The 22,881-nt window shown below is 33.4% G+C and overlaps 3 protein-coding genes and 1 long non-coding RNA gene across 4 annotated transcripts; 2 read left to right on the top strand and 2 right to left on the bottom strand.

Moving 5' to 3' along the window:
* Positions 1–1,548: 1,548 nt before the first annotated feature.
* On the bottom strand, positions 1,549–6,196 carry LOC140976820 (DNA repair protein recA homolog 1, chloroplastic). Its single transcript, XM_073441161.1, has 13 exons — positions 5,820–6,196; positions 4,701–4,792; positions 4,487–4,562; positions 3,915–3,977; positions 3,626–3,755; positions 3,416–3,501; positions 3,191–3,316; positions 2,962–3,066; positions 2,816–2,872; positions 2,580–2,642; positions 2,430–2,506; positions 2,275–2,347; positions 1,549–1,984 (listed from the first exon to the last, which is right to left on the bottom strand). The coding sequence occupies exons 1-13, from the start codon at positions 6,045–6,047 to the stop codon at positions 1,880–1,882; spliced, it is 1,281 nt and encodes a 426-aa protein (XP_073297262.1). The 5' UTR covers positions 6,048–6,196; the 3' UTR covers positions 1,549–1,879.
* A 2,832-nt stretch (positions 6,197–9,028) lies between these two features.
* On the top strand, positions 9,029–10,632 carry LOC140977711 (uncharacterized). Its single transcript, XM_073442456.1, has 2 exons — positions 9,029–9,775; positions 9,863–10,632. Exons 1-2 carry the CDS (start codon positions 9,550–9,552, stop codon positions 10,630–10,632), a joined length of 996 nt encoding a protein of 331 aa, XP_073298557.1. The 5' UTR covers positions 9,029–9,549.
* A 788-nt stretch (positions 10,633–11,420) lies between these two features.
* LOC140976819 (uncharacterized) lies at positions 11,421–13,974 on the top strand. The gene is made up of 2 exons (XR_012175324.1): positions 11,421–12,056; positions 12,109–13,974. It is a non-coding gene; the product is annotated as an uncharacterized lncRNA (long non-coding RNA).
* On the bottom strand, positions 13,695–15,537 carry LOC140976818 (putative 4-hydroxy-4-methyl-2-oxoglutarate aldolase 3). Its single transcript, XM_073441160.1, has 2 exons — positions 15,340–15,537; positions 13,695–14,372 (listed from the first exon to the last, which is right to left on the bottom strand). Exon 2 carries the CDS (start codon positions 14,362–14,364, stop codon positions 13,864–13,866), a length of 501 nt encoding a protein of 166 aa, XP_073297261.1. The 5' UTR covers positions 14,365–14,372; positions 15,340–15,537; the 3' UTR covers positions 13,695–13,863.
* Between the last annotated feature and the right edge of the window lie 7,344 nt (positions 15,538–22,881).

Genomic DNA, 22,881 nt, shown 5'->3' with positions numbered 1-22,881 from the left:
CAGCACGAGTACGGAGAGGCATTTCCTGAAATACAACAAATGGAAGGCTTAGCACAATAGAAAGAGATCAATAATGATAAAAACAGTATTTTTATACAAGGTACGAGTGAGGAGAGATTTTTATAGAAAATTTCCAACAAAAGAAAGTTCGGAAATTTTTTATCCGAAACCAAAAAATAAAAAAATCGTAGTTAAGAGAATGGCGTGCACAGAGATTGAGTAGCTGTTAACCTTCTCCAAGGATTTTCATCCAATAATCTCTTGATAAAAGGAAAAAATGGCCACACATTTTCACCGAAATTTGGGTTAGCTTTCAGGAACTCCCGAAAAAATACCAGATTCGGTTTGAGCCCAAAAGGGGCGGCTACCACAGAGGATAAATATAAGATAAAACACATAAGCTCCATAGATCGGCTTCTCTACCTTATGACCTGTGTAAAACTTCTAGTGCTGCAATGTTTTAAATTGGGAGATCACATTCGAGAACATAAGAGCGTAAATCATGCTCCCATACAAATATATAGAAAGCAACGGGTAACACACTTAAAGGCTAATGTAGGGGTATTACAAATATATATGAAGCTGATGTTGATTTCGGTTCAATGAAGCGATATAAAAAATTGTGAAGACGGTCCTATTTTGATATAGGTGACGATATTACGATGCTTGGTCGGAATAAGATATAAATTACATACCTGCTTGTCAATGAGTATCGACTTCGTGATTCTTATGGAACCTTTATTTGTTCGGGTTTCATAGCCTTGTCGAAGAACGAGAGCATCGATGATGACATCCGATTGATTTTCCTGAAGACCTTTAATCATGACAACGTGGGGTGTAGCCATCTGAGTTTCTTGGTTGTGTGCGAAGCTGTTGGGTTTATCCATGTCAGAATAAATTGGATGTTTGCAATGCTTCAAAAGAGATGTTGTAATTGGTGCCAACTTGTACTTGCTATTTATATATAGCAGTGTTTACACGGTCAGGCATCTCTTAATCAATTCCAAGAAATAAAGTAGCATAAATGTTTTAATTATGTAAAGAAACGTTTACTACATAACGATATCAAGAGTATGTAATACATATTTCTCTTAATGGTTGGGACCGTCCAATTCTTGAGTAACTTTCGTATACAGTATTCCAAAGGGCAATGATTTTAAGTAAACCTCATGCATTGTTTGGTTTTGCATCCAGCCGTCCCATTATTTTTGTTTACCGTTTTGAATATGTAACATTCTTCTGCATAATTAACATTTATATATAAGATGTGAAAAGACATTATATTGAAATAGAGATTATGCATATTTTATTTTAAATCAGTATCAAATATAGGTTTTAAAAGAATCGTTAAAAAAATGAAAAGTAAAAAAAAAAAAAAAGAAGCCGCGTGAATGTAGGCAAGTAATCGAGATTCATTTATAATCGTGCTGAGGTCAAACTTATTAATAAAGGTGTCAAAGTAAATTCACAATTGAAGTGACATATATATATATATATATATATATATATATATATATATATACCAACACACGAGTGCAAGAACAACCATTTGAAAGACAATTTTGTCTTTCCACAATTCGAGGAATCTTTGTTCACGATCCACAGATATAGATTTAATCTGTTTAAATAAAATTCCTAGCCACTTTCAAGCAAGGTCATCCACAAGCAAGTCACATTCCATGGAAGATGAACATCAGCCAAAACGATGGAAAAGGTGGGAATCCATGAAAACCTTCCCAGGGTTGTTTTGCTTGAAGAATGTGTACATTTCTACCCGAACCAAGAATCTAGACTACCAACTAATGTTCAAATAATATTTCTCGTCCATTGAACATTTGTAACCGATCTTCTGAGAGAAACCTAGCACGAGATGGAAAACTCACAACATTTCTTGGAGTGTATCTTCATCTTCGGATTGTGGAAGCGAGAATTTTGTGTAAGAGTCCACTCGACCAACTCCTTCAGCCACTGCAGCTCTAACTTTCTGCAGGTATGCGAATTGTAATTCTTTTGGGTTCCATAGAAATAGAAAAAGAAGGGCTTAACTCATGGAAGTAACAATGTAAACTTTATGATCTGTTTGTGTAAGATATCATTGAAATTCACCAAGTTCCTTTGTGCAGGTTTGCAGACTGAAGCCGATTAAATTTGTTAAACCATTGTGGGAGTTAGTGAAGGAAAATTATTTTTGTCCTAAAAACAAATGTAGAGAGCAGTAACATAAATCCATAAGCAAGATTCAAGCTGTAGAACTACCAAACAGAGTGTGGTTACCTTCTCTATCTCTTCAGACAAAAGAGGATTTTCTTTAAGGTGCTGTAATGCTCTGTCTCTTCCTTGTCCCAATCTATATTCAATAGCTAAGTATGTTAAACATGCACTCAACAATTATCTAATTTTTTTCAACCAAAAGATATTACAGAGCAGACCTCTGATCTCCATAGCTATACCACGCACCCTTTTTTAAGACAACATCCGTCATTTCACCACAATCCAATATGCAACCCTGAATGGCAGGTATAAATCTTGGGAGCAAGAAAAAACCAGGTAGAAACAACAAACTAAATTTTCATACTCACCAGCTTGCTGACTCCCTCTCCAAATATAATTTCAAACTCAGCTTGCTTGTATGGCCTTGAAACCTGTTATAGAGACCATAAGATGTAACCAAGATACATAGCATCAGTGTAAACATCCACTAAAAAAGACATGACTCAGAAGTCCACCCTATAAATGTCTCTACTCAGGTAGCACATTCAAGAAAGAAGTAAATGGCAGCCAGGAATATGCATTCATGTGGTTTTGTGGCACTGACCTTGCTCTTTTGAACTCTTACACGAACTTTAAGTCCAACATCTTCATCTCCTTTGATCTAGGATAAATAAATCTTTTATGACTAACCCCAACTCTTTAGAGTAGAAAAGTGTGAGATATTATTAAATTGTGTGGTTTTGGGCTTACAGACTTTATCTTCCCGGTAGGGCGTATCTCAAGTCGGACAGATGCAAAGAACTTCAAAGCAATACCACCACTAGTGACTTCAGGATTTCCATAAAAGACACCTATCTGGTTTGAGGAAGGATATCACCAGAACTCAGATGAATAGTTACCATAAGTTTCATGCACGGCACATTTCATACAAAAGAGATCAAATATTAGAAGCAAATAACATTTCTTTGATCAAACATACCTTGTGTCTTATTTGATTCAAGAATACAAGTGTGCACCCAGCTTTAGAAGCATTGCCAGACATCTTACGCAATGCTTGGCTCATAAGTCGAGCTTGCAACCCCATTTGTTGCATTCCGATTTCACCCTAAGCGAATAATATAGCACAAACAATTTCAATGTTCTAGGAGAAAACCACTAACTTAGAATACAGACTGTATAGAGTAATACAACTTAAGCAACTTACTTCGATTTCAGCCCGTGGAGTTAGTGCTGAGACTGAATCAATGCAAATGAGATCAACAGCACCAGATCTACACATTCGATCAGCAACTGACACAGAAACCACATAAACCAGATGCATATGTAGTACTATATGATTGTGGCTCAGGAAAAAAAGGTCATTATAAAAAGCTGTAATTCATGTCTTGGCAACTCAACAAGGAAATAAATTTACTCTCTAGTGCCATTTCTCCATTATCAGGCTGGCAAACAATCAAATTTTCTACATCAACTCCCAAAGCTTTCGAGTATGTTGGATCAAATGCGTGCTCAGCGTCAACTAGCATGGCATTTCCACCAAGACTCTGTATAACATTGAGAAGTTCCAGATTGTTTATATACTGCATCGTGGGCAAAAACCAGGATACGGACGCTATCAACAAAATTTTAAAGTTTTTTGAATTATATATGATGGATTGTGAATTGCGAATATCCGACATAAGTAAAACAAACTCATACTAAACCTGGACTTCTGCGATTGCATGGAGTGCTAATGTAGTCTTTCCACTACTTTCTGGCCCATATATCTGACAAAAACAAAGGTTAAAACTTGTCGAGCGTTAAACTCTATGTATTATGCCAACATTTTCGGTGCCGAAGTTGAAAAACTGATCAATACACATTTAGAGAGGAAAAATTATCAAGCTTTTTCCCCAAATCCTCAGGATTAAATCTCTCCAATCATTCAAGTTTTGCCATAGTTACAAGGTGACAATGTCTTAGGGTTGATACCCTCCCGCACTGGGCTTAACATCAGAAACTGAAATCTTGACTACTACAGTAGTGTATTTAGCCATAAACATCTAGTGTCAAACTAAATTGACCCTACTGCATGCCTTCATCGAAACCTCGATCAAAATTTTGAATCCCGAAAAACAAATTTCAGCAAACAATTTTGGCATGTAAAATGTTTCCGAAAGAACGTGTTCCACAGGTAGAATCCAAATGGATTTCAAGAAATAAGTCCAAAACTTAGTAACATAGGAGCTAAGCTAAAGCATATGTAGGATATGGATAAAGCAAAACAAGCCAATACCTCCACAATTCTTCCTCTGGGTAGGCCACCACCTAGAGCAAAGTCCAGCGTCAAGCAGCCACTGGGAAAAGTTTCACTACACAAGGAAAAGGGAATGCAAATAGCAAAAATCCATAGAGAGTGATGTAAGATATTTGGTCGCATCTTCGTATGCATGCACATTGGGATAGATTCAGATTCATATAGTTAATTGGCATTCATGAAAAACACCTACACCAGAGCTCCCCCAGCACTTCCCAGCCTCGTAACGCTTCCTTTCCCAAAAGAGCTATTTATGTCATTCATAACCGCATCAAGCGCTTTTTGCTGTCCAAAGAAAATAAGCTTCTCAGAAACAGTAAAAAGTGCAAAAATATTATGAGATTATGAGATTATCTTTGTACATATCCCCTGTTTGTTAGGTTTAACAAAACTACTAGTTTTCCACCCAGGCCAGCAGCGTAGAATCGATTTTCAATTTCAAGTACAAATATCCCATGTTTGCTTTGGTGATACAAAATACAGAATCTCATATCTTCACATTTATACTTCCATGGTAGTCCACCATGATGGAACAATCTCCAGATACCATGCTAAGCACAGGTTGGTGGACTCAAAGGTCAGAGAGTAATTTTCTTATTCTATCAATGATCCTCTCACATTTGTTAACAAGATATCTCAACAATAAACATGATAAAAAAACCAATTAGATGATGGAAAATGTAGATATTAGCAGGAAAATAGAAAGCTGGCAAATTATATTAAACGTTATTTTTTCAAAGTTTGAATTAAATTTGCTTTGTTCATTCTGCGCCACATAATATTTAACATTAGAATTCCAAAAATTTTAACTAAAACATTCTGTGTGTCATACAATTGAGTATCATTTACATATTAAATCTTGGTATTCCCAAAATTATGCTAATTAGCCAGGACAGGAGCAGCTTAATGTAACATTATGTGTTACAAATACTAATGCTTCCATAATTAAGTTACCCAAAGAACTTATTCCAGGTAGATGCCAGATGTTTGTTTTAAGAAAAGCTGTTCTAGTAACAAACTAATTAAAAAACAAACAAAAGTACATCTTTTAACCTTTGCTGATGAAAAAAACCTAAGAAAAACCTTAGCTTAACAAAGATTTTTTAAGTCTATGATGTTCCTTGGGGGCGCTTTGCAAAACTTAAATGTTAACTATGCAATACAAACAAACTTCAATCATGGAACTAACATTTCCCCGCCCCATTTGGCTCCCCGTAATTAGTTATACAGTGACTGCAATAAACCAAATCAACTCGGAACATATAATCTTTCTTAACTTTAAAGGTGTTTGGGAATTATACTGGCCACTAACCCGGTCAAGAGAACGAGAGTCGAAGTCATTTGCAAGGGCCCCATTAATTTTCCCATCAAATTCCGCACGAACACGTATTCTCCTCGCCGAAAACTTCCGTCCAACGCGGAACGGAGGAGAATCTTGAAATACACCATGAACCAGAGGAGCATTTGAGAAACTTGGTGAGCTATAGTTCTTGGATTTCGAGGACGGATACTGTGGTTTTAACGAGAAAACCAAATCCATTGTTGAATTTATGTTGTATTAATATCGAACTAGGAACAATCAGCGCAACGGCAAGAAGCAGTCGAGGAAAAAGAAGCGTTTTGCTTTGTTCAGAATCTTCTCTGAGAAGCTTTCGTTTCGTAGGCGAAAGCCCTTCCCTCGAAGTGATCCGTAGAAGAAACAAATGGGGTTGTAAAATGAGCCTGTTTCTTCTGTACATCGTTGCGTGTGTAATATTTTTTTATTATTATTTATTTAGTATAAATTTAAATGGATATCAAAATATAATTATAAAAAATAATGAAGGATTATAATGTAATTTTGATATATGAATTAAAAATAATATTTTTTTATTATTTATTTAGTTTAAATTTAAATGAAGATCAAAATATAATTATAAGAAATAGTGAGGGATTATAATGTAATTTTGATATATGAATTAAAAAATAAATAGAAAAAAAATAAATAAAAAAAGATCCAAGTAGAAATTGAACCTACAACTTAATGCATAAAAAACAAAAACTTTATTCGCTGAACTACATATGACTTGCATTAAAATCTTAATATTTTATTAATATATATAATTATTAAAACAGACTATGACATCAAAAGTTAGTTACTCTAAATGTCTTAAACTTAATAATATAATAATATAATATAGATATATGTGTGTGTATATATATATATATATAATTATACATTTATTTTTGACGGAAAATTTTCAATTATGAAAAAAAAAACTCTATTTTTATATATATAGAGAGATTTTTAATTAATTTACTATTTATTTCATGTATGGTTTAACACATAAAATAAAAAAATTGATCTGATTGAGAAGACAGACTACACAATCTTTAATTAGTTGATAAAATATTTTTGACTTATTAATTAATTATTTTTTAACACGTGCAATACGAGCGCCCGCCACTACTAATCTATACTATTATATTAAGTGTGAAGACATGATAATAACTACCTAGAGAGGACACCAACTTTTTTTTTCCAATTTTACTTTTATATGATATTATTATTACACTTTTGTTTTTTGTTTTTGTTTTTTAATTTCAACACACACTTTTATTTTTATTTCAACAATTCAAATATCAATTTAGTCTCTCCATAATTTGTCAAATTTCACTTTAGTCCATCGATAATAATAAAAAAGATTGTACACACACATCGCGTGTGCATAGTAACTAGTATTTATTAAATTTGAACCTCATTTACTAACTTATTTCAGTACGGTGGTGAAATTTTTTATAATTCACAACATCCTCAAACCATCCAACTATATGTAATATATGTTTCTTTACATTTTATTTTATCACATGCCATTTCGATTTAATAAATTTTATTTTTTTAAGAAAAACTATTATTCTGTAATTTTTTTATATAATACATGCATCGCGTGTGTCATGATCTGCTAGTATTTATATATTGGTGAGCATAAGATTTGTTACTTGTATACTTGCATGGATGTCTCATATGTCCGTTCCATCGAGTGAACAACACCGTGAGTCTTTGGTTATAGCAAATACATGTTTGTATAACGAAATTTCTCTAGTTACATATGAATATTTATGATAGTTTGTAATGTATGTATGAATGGTAAGATACATTTGCACGAGTCAATGTCTCAAGTTTGAGCAAGTACATCTGAGTTGATATAATCATATAAAATGGTAAGTTCTTAAAAGGTGATATTGAAATGTAGACATTGACATCTTGAAGCGAGGTTGCTAGATGAAATTAAACTCGACGTGGATATAATTTCAAATTTATTTTCTAAGATAGAATACTAAAATATATAATTTATGAAAAAATGGAAGTAATTGAATCTCAAAATCAAATCGATTGAACCCAAACTAGTCTCACTCACGGTTATATCCCACTTGCCTCATAGATGGAACACATTTAACGAATCAGCAAAACATGAGAAGCGTTCCTTCCCATTTCCCTTTCCGACAAAAAAATGTAGCCCCACAGAAAATTTGTTGGGCTTGGAGATATTGGTCATTGATGAACCACCATATTATTATTATTATTATTATTATTATTATTTTGATATCCAAATCTAAGTAGTGGGAAAGACTCGAACTTGAGTCTGTACATGGGGAATTCCGGTGACACCATTGGGCCAAACCTTTGATCTCATGAACCACCATACTTTTCGACTCAAATATAGGTAAATTTGAGAGTAATGATATTTTAATCTGTATTTTGATTTTTTTTTTCCTGTTTCTATTTATTTTAAATATAACATTTTTTAAAAAAATGAAAAACGAGTACCTTTTCCCTGCATTCAGTATCCCAACAACAGTGAATTTGAAGATGCATCATATACCTACTTGAGGTATTTGTCCTTTATGCAAAATGTATTATGCCACTACTAGCCATTGCATTCTGTTTTGTGTTGTGGATCGGATTTGGTGGAAAAAGATTGTGTTCTTGTAACATTTATGGAACCTAGATTGTGGGTTATTTCTATCCAAGCCATGGTTCGCCGGAACGGTGACCGCCGTTCCAAAGTTCCAGGGTAAATCGGTGATTGTTTTGTAGCGCTGTTCTTCGCCTTTTTAGCGGTGATGCGGAACGGAACGGATGAGCGGAACGGGAAATTCGAATTTTCAACTTTCACATGGACATGAGTTTTGTTTTTGTTGATGGAGAAGAAGATGATTGAAGTGGTGAGTTGGAAAGAGGAAGTAAGACATGACACTGATTGCACTACATAAAAAAAGACAAAAAAGATCATCCGATTCAGAAGTAAATTTGTGATGTAAATAATAAACAAATGAAGCCAAAAAATATAATATAAAATAAAGAAAGTTTTCAATTTATAAAACAAATAATCCGTGTAATCGTACAATAATTGTGTTGTGTGAGATTTATGAACAAGGTGTTTTTTTCCCATTCTTCTCTCTTCTTCAAGTTATAAAATAAAGAAAGTTTTCAATTTATAAAACAAATAATCCGTGTAATCGTACAATAATTGTGTTGTGTGAGATGTATGAACAATGTGTTTTTTTCCCCATTCTTCAATCTTCTTCAAGTTTCTTTCGGTATCTGCTTCAAAAAAAAAAAGTTTCTTTCGGTATCACATAAAAATTTTAAAAATCTTCTCATTGATTGCCTTTTGCCGAGTTGGTGCTGCATCATTTTATTTGCGGATTGTTTTTCATTTGGATTTGCAAGCTAATCATCGACAAATTTTAAACAAGGTGATGTTTTTTTTTCATACTTCTCTATTTTTTTTTTCTCTACTTGTTTGTCAATCTTGTTGAAAAATATAATCATCGACAAATTTTAATTATCCCAAATCCCTCTCTTGATTTTGTAGAATGGCTCCAAAACCCGATATTGGTTGGGAGTTCGTCACATCATAGGTGATAATCGGAAGATAATAATATGAAAATTTTGTGGAATAACCATAAACGGAGGAATTAAGAGATTCAAAGAACATATTGCACTTGTTAGTGGAAATGTCCAGGCATGTTATAAAGCTCTCAAGGAAATATCATTGATGATCCGAAAACATCTTCAAGATTCAAAGACAAAAAGAAATATATTGAAAAAGAAAAAAGAACTTGTCTTAGAATCAATTCAACAAAGTGTTCATGGATTGGAAAGTGAAAGTAGTGGTGAAGACGTTTCAGAAGATATTGAAACTCAACAAATGCGAAAAGCGTTGAAAGAAAGTCGTAACACTAGAGCTTTCGAGGAAGAGATGCGTAACCGATATGGTCAAGGTAAACAATATATATAATTTCATTAAATCATGTGTGTATGCAATTAATAATTTTTTTATATGTCTGATAGTATATTTTTAATTGTAGGATTTATCGGTTCTAGTTCATCGTCTGGTTTGAATCCTTGTTTGAAAAGAGATATGCATCGTAGCTTGAGTGTAAAAGAAAAATCTAAATTATCATCAAAGGGGATTGACTCTTTTATGTTTCCCTTAAAGCATAAGAGTATAAAAAATTGGTTTGGTGAGGAAAAAGTTAAGGGAGTTGGAAAAGCTATTTCAAAATGGTTTATATATAATGATATTCCATTCAACGCAGCAGATAGTGGACCATATTATCAATCTATGATTAATACCATTGCAGAAGCTGGACCTGGAATAAAAAGTCCATCGGGACGCCAAATTGGTGGGGTTTTTTTTGAAGAAGAGGTTGATGAGATAAATGGTTATCTAAATGCTTTGAAATCTAAATGGGCCAAGTATGGATGTACGATTATGTGTGATGGTTGGAGCACACGCAACAAGCATCCTATCATTAATTTTATGATTTACTGTGATCTTAATATGGTATTTCATAGTTCAGTTGATTGCACCAACAAATCAAAGACTGCTGATTTCATTTTGTCTCTAATGAATAAAGTTATTGACGAGATTGGTGAAGAAAATGTTGTGCAAGTGGTTACAGATAGTGAAGGTGCAATGAAGGCTGCAGGTGCAAAATTGATGATGAAAAGACCCCATTTGTTTTGGTCCCCTTATGCAGCACATTGTATTGACCTCATTTTCGAAGATGTAGGTAAGATGCAAAATCTGAAAAATGTACGAGAAAGCCAAGCAAATCACAAGTTTCATCTATAATAGTGATAAAGTTGTGAATTTGATGAAAACATTTACCAACGATCGTGAATTGTTGAGACCAGGAATAACCCCGCTTTGCTACAGAATTTATCTCAATTGAAAGTCTTGTTCGGCATGATTCAGATTTGAAGAGAACGTGCAATTCAACTGAGTGGGAAGAAATCAATAATACCAGTAGAAGAAGAAAAGAAGCCGAAAAAATTACAGGGATTATAATGGAAACAAGATTTTGGAAGAGAGCTCGTGATATTTGTGCTGCAATGGAATCACTTGTAAAAGTTTTAAAGTTGGTTGATCAAGACAAAAGGCCAACAATGTCAATTATCTATGAAGCAATGGATAGAACGAAATTGACAATAAAAGAAAATACTAAAGACTGGCAATCATATTGGGATGTTATTGATAATCGGTGGTACAATCAATTACATCAACATTTGCATGCTGCAAGTAATAATATAAATTATATGATTAAATATAAAATACAGAGCATGTCATTAAAATCATTTATATCTTCCATATTCTAATTTGTGATTTTGTTTATGATATTTCAGCGTATTTTCGATGCTCCATCACTTCAGTATTCTGGAACTTGTGTTTATAATGACGAGGTCAGACAAGGAATAAAAGTTGTAATCAAGAGACTTGAACCAGACTTGATCAAGCTTCGGAGATTAGTGAGGTATAAACATATACATACATATATATGTATACATACACACACACACACACACACACATATATATATATATTATATGTATTAATTTTTCCTACTATATATTTCATATATAAATCGTAATAAATTTTTCATTATTTCTTTTAGATTAAATTGTTCACGGAGCAGATAGGTGAATTTGGATCATCACTCAGCAAAATTGGCAGTAAAAAAAAGTCTCCCAGGTTTATTGTTTTTTATTTGAATTTAGATTTTAATATAAATCGTACATTTAAAAATATATATCTTGTTATGTTATTTGTATCAGCTGAATGGTGGAATGACTATGGTGATGACGCTCCACACCTTAAAAAATTGCAACAAAAGTTTTAAGCCAAACATGCTCATCTTCTGGGTGTGAGAGAAATTGGAGTACATGGTCTCTCATACACACAAAGCTTCGTAATCGTTTGACTATAGAGAAGCTACACAAATTAGTTTATGTTCATTATAACATGCGGCTCAGGGTACGAAACTTGATGTGTGGAAAAGAAGATGACGATTATTACAGCCCTATAGACCTCAACCACATTTTTCATGATGACGATATCTTAAGCGAATGGATGAGGGATAATGAACAGCCTGTTTTACAAGATGACAATTTGGCATGGCTAGATGAAGGAATTCAAAATATAGATGCTGAAGAAACCAACACAACCACTAGTGTTCAGAGTCGTGGAAAAAAGAAGAAACAGGCCCAAACGTCATCAAAGTTGAAAGGAAAAGAAGTTATATCAAGAGATGATAGTGAAGATAATGATAAGAGTGGTGATAGTGATTATACAGATGACGGAAATAATCAACAAAGACGTGGAAAATATCATAAATCACAAGATACAACAAATGATCAAAGTCATCAAGATGACCAACATATCGCATGTATGACATGGGCAAAAGGAGATGAAAATTATTATGCAACACAAGATACTGATCATGGTTACCATCCTGGAATTGAGGAACAACGTCGTTTCTTGGAAAGTTTATCAGAATTCTCTAGTGCTAGTGATAAAGAACATTCAGCTGATTCTACTCAACCATACATGGGTGTCGAAGAACATATAAGATGTCTTGGATTGGGGGGAAATCGACAAATTCAAATGACAGATAATTATGGATCGATGAGTTACAATTGACCTCTCAGCATGTTGAGTATGATCCGAATGGATATCAATCATGTGGATATGGATATCAGGGCAATTATAATTCTAGACACGATTCTTTTGATAGATCATTTGATTTTTCAACATCTGGTACACGTGGAATTAGACATCGTGGATTTGATTATGGGTCGTCTAAATATATTGGTGATAGATACAATGAATCTTCATCATCTATATGGCGTGGTGTTGGACGTCATGGTCCCGAGTATAGATCTTCAAGTACAACTGATAGTTCTACTGTGTATCGTGGATTCAGATACTATAATCGTCGTGACGAAACACTATTACAAAATCAGTCATCCCATTCTAATGATTTCGTCATCTCAATCTAATCAATATCCCTACGGACAATCACGTCAATATCCAAATGTTCGAAATCAATTTAATCTACGAGATACTGATGAAGAATATAACAATGATTTCGCTCCTCCGCGTCACTCTTCATGGTATTAGCTTTGGTATGTTATAATTTTTAATGTGTATTTCTTATTGTGCTATTATTGTAAAATAGTTTTGTATTGATATATTAATTTGTAATAACTTCATATATTTTATTTTTTAGTATGATGTAATTTATATTTAAATTTTTTTACCAATTTTTTGAATTTATTAATTTTTTTATACAAGCGTTCCGCAACATAACATTGAAACTGGAACGGTTGTTGCCGTTACAAGCACCGCAACCGTTCCGGCGAACCATGGTCCAAGGTGCTTACGAAGGATGGCTTTGAGCTGTTCTCGTTGATGTGCTGGGGGTATTTGGATTGATTATTGTAAAATCATTCCATTCAGAATCTTCATATAAAACTGAGTTGAATGTGTCTTGGGTCTATTCTTTAGAAAAGGCTCAAATCGCTCCCTTTTCACCACAGCAGATTCAGGGTCCGAGCATGACTGATCACCAATGGAAAGCACCCGAGTATAATATGCTAAAAATGTATGTACATGCCTGGTGTAACTCAATGCTGAAAAGGTATAGTGTTGCGGCAGTGGTTAGGAACTTTTAAGGGAGAGGTTATGTGAGCTCAAGCCAAGTTAATCAGGTGGTCGGATCAGTCTTCAGTGCAGAACAGAAAGCTATAACCTATATCCAACCAAGGGGAGAATTTATGTATCGATAGGATGCCGGTGCTGAAAATACTTCTACTATGAAACCCAAACGACTATTTGTTTGAAAGAAGTCGAGAACCTATAAAAAAAAACATCTTAGTATTTTAAATGCTCATCACGAGTTACAAATTACAATAACAAAGTTTATCAGGATAATAATATTACTAGCGCAGTGAAATGAAACCCTGAAAGCTTGCATTGACAACTTATTGGACAATGAATCAAATACATAATGATTTCGAGCAAGAGCTAGACAGAAAGCTCTGTTTTGGATATGAGAATACCATCACCATCTGCGTACAACCACTCTCCGTCATGAATTTCCGTCCCTGCGATATGAATCGGGATGTGCCTCTCACCGACGCCTCTTTTCTTTGATTTTTTGGGATGTGTTGCCAATGCCCTAACCCCAGTATCACAACCATTGATCTCATCCACATCTCGGATACAACCATTGACAACTATTCCAGCCCAACCATTAATTTGAGCTAATTGGCCTAGATTTCCTCCAACCAAAGCACACTTCATGCTGCCCCCACCATCTACTACAAGAACTCTACCATGGCCCTTGGATTCAAGAAACTCTCTAACCAATACGTTGTCCTCAAATACCTTGAGAGTGGCGATGGGGCCAGAGAACGCTCGACGTTTCCCATACATTTGGAAGATAGGGGGCAGGATTCGAATGTCGCCACTTTCAATTAGTGGTTCATTTGCATCACAAAAGTCAGTAGTTGCTAAGGAAGCCATGGGTTCCCCTGTAAACACAAGTAAGCAACCGTAATATACCGAAGAAAAGAATGTAATATATACATGATGTAAATCAAATCGACCAGCACGGGGCGTCTCCATGGTAATCGGTTGCTTTGACTCATGTTTTAAAGATTGAGAATAAGGTATAACTCCATCTTAAGCTAACCCAAGGGGAATTGTCCAAGTCCATATATACAATTCTCAATTGTATTTACAAGACATTATCGGGTGATCCATAAGGACAGTCCAACACATAACGGTCAGTCTGAGCTCTGATATCATGTTAAGATTGAAACTTGGGTATAACTCTAATCCAAAAGCTAGCTGAAGAAGTAGTATTGTCTAAGTCCATATATACAACTGACATTGACATAATCCAGCTGATATGAAACATCTAACGCATACAATTATAAGATTCAGATCTATAACTCTCAACTGCTAATATGAATAGTTTGTCGGTCTTATCCATAATTCGATGGCAACTGCACATCATTGCCGCTATGATGGATCCACCGACTACCAAATTGATATATTTCTAGTCATTAGCACTAGATAATTACCTGCTTGAAACGATTTAGTACCAAAAAATGAACTTTCTGGCTTCCAAACAACTAAAATACAGTTAAAAGAAATGCAGACACACCCTAAAACAATTTCAACTGGATTTAATACCAATACAGTAGTTCACAAATCTTCCCCAGCTCGTAAACCAACTTTTTTGAAAGCAAAAGTTGGATACGGACAACTGAAACTATAATGAACAACGAGAGGCCAATCCATTAATCAAATCCATCCATATCGAATCAAAGACGCTGATCTATTTCAGCGGTCATGGTTGACGTTGGTTAACAAGAAATCACCACCTTAATGTCAAAAAAAGAAACCACACAAATCCAAAAAAGGCTTCCTAAACAATAGATACAGAATTGCCGGCAATCAGAAATTAAATTTTACGACGAATGTGATTCTTACCTTGGAATTAAAAATCAACGACCCTAAGAAGCAGAGATCACGGAAATGGATAGTGCGAAGTTAGAATCCCAATAATTTGGGAATTTATAGTCCACCGAGTTTCTATCCTTCGATTATTGTGCCGTGAACTTGCGGTCTACTGAATGTGTTGAGAAGCTGGGACAAGTAACTAAGGTTACTTGGTAAACCCGGATCCAATTCATTAATAATCGAATCCAATCATATGTTTGGAATCATGAAATTCAAATGATTTGAATCATATTTGTATTTGAAAATAATATTTTAATTTTTGAAACTCAGATTGGTATTTGATGGAATTTGACACGATTTGATTTAACTAGATGAAATTCTCGCAAAACATGTGAGATTTCATGAAACTTGAATCTTTTAGTAATAAATTTTTATAACTTACTCATAAATTTTAAATGTTCTTCTCAAATTTTATAAAGTCTCATTTATCCAAAAATACATATTATCAATTCACAAACATTTATATCATATATATTTTTGAGAAAATTATTTCAAAATCAATTTTATATTAAAAAAATCTATAAATAAGACATTTTTATTAAAAAAATTTGTTATTTTAATAGTAAAAATTGAATTTATCAAAATCTGATAAATTTATTTTTAACGATAAACTTTATAATTTTTGCATTTATTAAATAAATTGTTCGATTAAAATTATTTTTTATATGTCCGAAAATAAATTTTTTTGTTTGATAAAAAATAAGAATAGCTATATAAATATTGTTAATAAACAAATCATTTTAAAAAATAACAATACAAATTTTTTTAATATAAAATAAATTAATTTTAATTGTTAAAACAAATTTCAAATTACATTTAAAAATTTACCAAACACTCCAATAGAATTCTATCCTAAATCCAAATCTAAATCAAAATCTCATTTTTACTTGTCCAAACATAATGTAAAGCACGAGACCCATTATTTATCTCCACGAAAACTATTGTGACACTGTTTTACAAATCTATTTAATCAGATAGATCTCCAACCCGACTCAACTCATGAAAAAATATTACTGTTAATGTCAAAAATATTATTTTTCATGTTAGATATAGTCAGATCAATCCGTATTGATGTAATTCATGAGACGATTTCATAATAGAGTTAGTGATTTATCTCATATCAAATTACCGAATAAAAAAAATTATAATATTATTCTTCATATATTTTTTTATTTATATTAATTTAGTATTAAGAAACAAGATTTTAAATTATTATTTTATATTAAATTTTATCGATCAAATCAAACATATTATTTTTTATTCAATATTATTTCACACATTAATTAAATATTTTAATAATCACAATATTATTTATCAACTCAATCCCATCAACCTATTATTCTACCTTCTCCGCATGGACACGCATTGCAAATTACAAAGCTCGGGAAAATTTTCCGTTCTATTTTTTGAGACAAGAGGTTTGACCCCTTCCCGTGGGGTTTCGCATTGCATTATCCTTGCACAAGGTACATACCTTATTGTGGTCGATCCCTACAGATACCACATGCCCAGAAGGACAAAATTGAATGGCAGTGTGCCGATATGCTATCTCAAGGCTTCATCCGCCATAGTACTTCACCTTTTTCTTCACCGGTATTGCTGGTAAAAAAATCAGATGATTCTTGGCGCTTATGTATTGATTATCGCTCTCAGTGCCAAGACAATCAAAGACAAGTTTCCCATCCCACTTACTGGACGAACGAGCTATTGGACTAATTGCATGGCGCTCGTTACTTTTCAAAGTTGGATCTCCGAGCCGGATACCACTAGATTCTGATGGATTCTAGCAGCATCTCAATCACTGCGTACGTTTCGAACACATCATGGGCATTTTGAGTTCCTCATCATGCCGTTCGACTGACCAATGCCCCCTTCATGATATTCTAGCCGTTGATGAATTCAATTTCCAGGCTTATCTGCACAAATTTTTCTGTCTTCTTCGATGATAGTCTCGTCTATAGTCGGACATGGGACGAATATCTTGCCCATCTATATGAGGTGTTCTCTATCTTGGCCAAACGTCTTCTCCTCAAACACTCGAAGTGTTCCTTCGGGCACGTGGAGGTGGGATAATTTGGCCACACGGTTTTCCGCAAGGGCGTAGCAGTGGACACAACAAAAAATTCTACAATCACTAAATGACCCCATCCTTCTACATCGAGCGCACTACGATTAGTTTATTGGAAGCAATTTCAGTGCTCGGTTTTAGCCAAGTTCACGATGAAGAGCTTGATTACTTTTATTATTTTGGATCATTATTGTTTTAATGGTTTTGGGTTTTTATGCTTACTTTATCTTCTAAACAAAATCATATTTCAGTCAACCAACTTCAGTTTGTGTTTGAGGGAGAGAAATTCTTGTAAGAAACTGTGACACATATCAGAAGAAGATTAAACGTGTAGGAAATGACGACGGTCATTGCCTACATATTTTGACAAAACTTGCGTACGAAACCTCAACTTTAGAAAATTGAGATGCGTACACGATTCTTCTTTTGACATTCAGACTCCCGATTTTTCTCGTTGATGGTATGAGATGCCTATAAATAGAGACGATTGAGGTCCCTAAGCACACACCTCATAAGAAACATTTACACCATCTATAGAGAGGGTGGAGTGCTTAGAATGCATCAACCGAGAAAAAAATCAGAGAAATCAAAATTTTTAATGGCTGGAGGTAACAATCGATTTAAGCTTCCGCATATTGTTTTTCATGTTTATGTATACGTAAAAAACATGATTTTGAGAAAAATCTCTAACATTTGGTATCAGAGCATGATACCTCTGCCTTGAAAATTTTGTTTCTGAAAGTTTACGTAACAAAATAGAAGTTTTGATATCATAAGAAATTTACCTGAAAATTTCTTCGGAGAATTTTCTTCTTGATCGGAGTCTGAAGTTCTGAAATTTTTTTTTTTTAGAGCAAAACACGAAGGGTGTTACTGTTTTTTTTTTTCTGAGAGGTCATGAAGGATGAAGACGATGAAATATACAAATGACATTCTATCATATTTCAAGCAATTAAATGAATTCAATCATCCACGTGAATTAAATATGTGTGGGCAACTAATAAATTGATTGCATGTGCCGGCAATTGAATGGTACATAAAGGATTAAATTTTTTTTTAAAAAAAAAAATTAAATAAATAAATAATTAATGTGGGACCCACAATTAATGTTGAGGGACCCACACATTTTGACCATGGCTTGAATTGTCGATATTTTTTTTTTAAAAAAATATTTATTATTTTTAATAATAATAATAATAATAATAATAATAATAATAAATAAATCATTAATGATTAATGTGTTATTAAGTTATATGTATAATTCGGTATATATATATAGTATTTGGTTAAATAATTTGTACACATTAAAATAATTTCAAGTTCGACGTAATTTCTAATACATGTTTAGAAATTATTTTTGCATGTATTATATAATGTCAAATATTATGGATAAGTGTTTGATGTATACATGCAAATTTAATATTATGTTTGCATTTATTCTTGAAATTTAAAATGCAAATAGTATTGAAAAATATTTTGGTAAATCAATATTCACATTATGTTCATATTAAATTATATTGAGTTTTTTATAATTTAAAATGAACATATCAAGTAAGATGTGAATATAATATTTAAAATAAAATATTTCAGATGTTCACAAATGAACAAATAATCCTCACTTTATCACTACTCTGATAAAAGAGAAAAACTGATGAGAAGTCCATATTTTTACATAAATGTGGTCCTCACTTTATCACTACTCTAATTGAAGAGAAAAAATGATGGGGAACGTTTTTGTTCATATTGAGTAAAAATGTGAATTTTTTTCATATTGAGTAAAAATGTGAATATAAAGTTATTTAATGAAAATTTTTGGCTTATAAAGATTTACATAAATGTGAATAATTAAGTTGAATAATAATTATAAGGTGTCATAAGAAAACATGATCTGAGGGAGTTATTCAAAGATCGGTTTAAATTGCCTTGACTAGCCACCGGTCTCCCTGAGGAACGTTGCTCTGACTAGGAGTTAGGTATTTAAAGGGCCTTAGCACTACCTATCTTTCCTGGGAGCACTCTTGGAAAATGTTGATTATATTACTAAATAATTATTATATAAAGTATTAAAGTAAAGCCAAAATTTTATCCGGTGAACCGTATAATTTTAAATAATTGAGGAATAGCCACAGCATCCTTAATTATGAAAAATTATGCATTAAGTGGATTTAGATCACATAATGGACATCAATTGTAATTAATTATATAAACATAATAAATTTTACCCCACAAGGATTTTTATTATATTTATATAACTAATTAGGTTAAAATATCAAATTATATTTTTTTTAATTTACCAACAGGAGTTAAGGAAAATACATTATGATAGTTTTATCATAAAGTTATAGAAAAATCTTATTGAATTAAAATTTTTGCCAACAGGCAAATTTTATGTCATTAGATTTTTATAACATGAATTACATTGGTAAAACATGATATTGTCTCAAAATGTTAAGCATATGATATTTTGTGCAGTTATGCAACCTGCGAATTTTTCTGATATGAAATGTGACATTCCCGAACTAAAGGGCGACAACTATAAAATATGGAAAGAAAGAATTCTTCTTCAATTAGGGTGGATGGAAATTGATTATGTTATACGGAAAGACGAACCATCTGCTATTACCGAAAACAGCATTCCGGATGATGTTGATCTTTATGAAAAATGGGAGCGATCTAATCGACTTTGCGTAATGTTCATAAAGACCAAAATCTCTGCTGGCATGCGTGGTTCTGTCGACCAGCATAATAATGTCAAAGAATTACTGAAGGCTATTGATGAAAAGTTTCAGTCTTCAGATAAGGCACTTTCAAGCACCCTAATTATGGAATTCTCTTCATTAAGGCTTACCAGTGTGAGAGGTGTGCGAGAGCACATAATGAAAATGCGGGACATAGCGGCTCGGCTCAAGACACTTGAAGTGGAAATGTCTGAGACTTTTCTTGTGCACTACATTTTATGCACTCTTCTACAGCAATATGAACCCTTCAAAATTTCTTACAACACACATAAGTATAAATGGTCAATTAATGAATTAATGACCATGTGTGTTCAAGAGGAAGGAAGGTTGTTGATGGAAATAAGTGATAATGTCTTTATGACTACACAAGGAAAATTTAAGAAGCAAGCCAAAGTCAAGGAAAAAGGGAAATGAATAATTTCACCTCAACCTGACATTAAGAAAGAATCCAAGTGTTTCTTCTGTAAGAAGACGGGACACATGAAGAAGGATTGCAATAAATTTAAGGACTGGCTTGAAAAGAAAGGTATTCTTACTTCCTCTGTCTGTTATGAAATTAATATGGTTAATATGATTTATAACACATGGTGGATTGATTCTGGTTCTACGATCCATGTTACAAATACCTTGCAGGATATGCAAAACCTAAGGAAGCCAATAAAAAATGAGCGGAGCATCTATTCAGGAAACAAGACGTCTTCGCATGTGGAGGCTATTGGGACTTGCTGCCTAGTGATGAATAGTGGTTTTATTTTAAAATTGGAAACGACATTTTATGTTCCTAGTTTTTCTAGGAATTTAATTTCAGTTTCAAAACTTGTACCCCTTGGTTATTCATTTCAGTTTTTGGATAAATCAATAAATTTGTTTTATAAATCAAATCTTATTGGAAATGGTACAATGGTTGATGTCTTTTCTCTATTTCTTTACAAAATAATAACACCACTATGCATGTTCAAGAAGGTATTAAAAGATGTGTTATAAATGAAGATTCTTCTATACTATGGCATCGGAGATTGGGACACATCTCCATAGAGAGAATTAAAAGATTAGTAAATGATAGAGTACTCAGTACTTTAGATTTTACTGATTTTGAGACTTGTGTGGACTGCATAAAGGGAAAGCAGACTAATAAGTCTAAAAAGGGTGCCAAGAGGAGTACAGAACTATTAGAAATCATACATTCAGATATTTGTTGTCCAGATATGGACATGCAAAGTCCGAAATACTTCATCTCCTTCATTGATGATTATTCACGATATATGTATATCTACATGCTTCATAATAAAAACGAAGCACTTGAAGCCTTTAAGGTTTTTAAGCCTGAAGTGGAGAAGCAATGTGGAAAACATATTAAGATCGTGAGAACTGATAGAGGTGGAGAATATTACGATAGATACACTGAGAATGGACAAGCACCTGGTCCCTTTGCGAAGTTTCTCCAGGAACATGGGATTGTTGCCCAATATACTATGCCTGGTTCTCCGGACCAGAATGGCGTAGCTGAAAGGAGAAACAGAACATTATTGGACATGGTGAGGAGCATGTTAAGTAGCTCCAAACTTCCTAAATCCTTGTGGACTGAAGCTCTTAAAACAGCTGTGTATATATTAAATCGAGTTCCAACTAAGGCTGTCCCAAAGGCGCCATTTGAGTTATTAAAAGGTTGGAAACCGAGTTTGCAACATATACGCGTTTGGGGTTGTCCTTCTGAAATAAGAGTTTACAACCCACATGAAAAAGAAACTGGACCCAAGAACTATAAGTGGATATTTCATTGGGTATGCTGAAAAATCCAAAGGGTACAGATTCTATTGTCCATCTCACAACACTAGAATTGTGGAATCAAGAAATGCAAAATTTCTTGAAAATGACTTGATTAGTGGGAGTGATCATGACATAGTTTTTGAGAATGATCATATTAATGCACAACCCTCTTATTCAAATGACAGATTGGTCGTTATTCACACCCCTCAAGACCAAATGGGTGTTAGACAACTAGTTAATGAAGTTCCACAAATCGCTAATGAAAATCCAGTAGATCAAGTTGTTAATGAAGAACAACAAGAAATTGTTGATCAACCAAACAACCTTAGGAGATCTACTAGAATAAGAAGATCAGCAATATCTAGTGATTATGTTGTGTATTTACAAGAATCGGATTTTAACATTGGAGCCGAAAATGATCCTGAAACGTTTTCACAAGCCATGAGTTGTAATGAGTCAATACTATGGTTTAATGCTATGAAAGAAGAGATGAATTCTATGGCAGTTAATAGAGTCTGGGATCTTGTTCAGTTGCCTGATGGTGTAAAAGCCATTGGATGTAAATGGGTCTTCAAAACAAAGAAAGACTCATTAGGCAACATTTAAAGGTATAAAGCAAGACTCGTTGCTAAAGGATTCACTCAGTAGGAAGGAATCGATTATAAGGAGACTTTTTCTCCTGTATCTAAGAAAGATTCTCTCCGTATCATTCTTGCATTAGTTGCACATTTTGACTTAGATTTGCAACAAATGGATGTGAAAACAGCTTTTCTAAATGGAGAACTAGAGGAAGAGGTTTATATGAAACAACCTGAAGGATTCTTCTCTAGTAATGGTGAGCAATTGGTTTGTAAGCTTAAGAAATCTATATATGGATTGAAGCAAGCTTTCCGTCAATGGTATTTAAAATTTCATGATGTTATCTCTTCATTCGGATTC

Source organism: Primulina huaijiensis, chromosome 5 (assembly GCF_012295235.1).
Source record: "Primulina huaijiensis isolate GDHJ02 chromosome 5, ASM1229523v2, whole genome shotgun sequence".
Lineage (NCBI taxonomy): Eukaryota > Viridiplantae > Streptophyta > Magnoliopsida > Lamiales > Gesneriaceae > Primulina > Primulina huaijiensis.
This window is presented reverse-complemented; position numbering and strand designations above follow the sequence as displayed.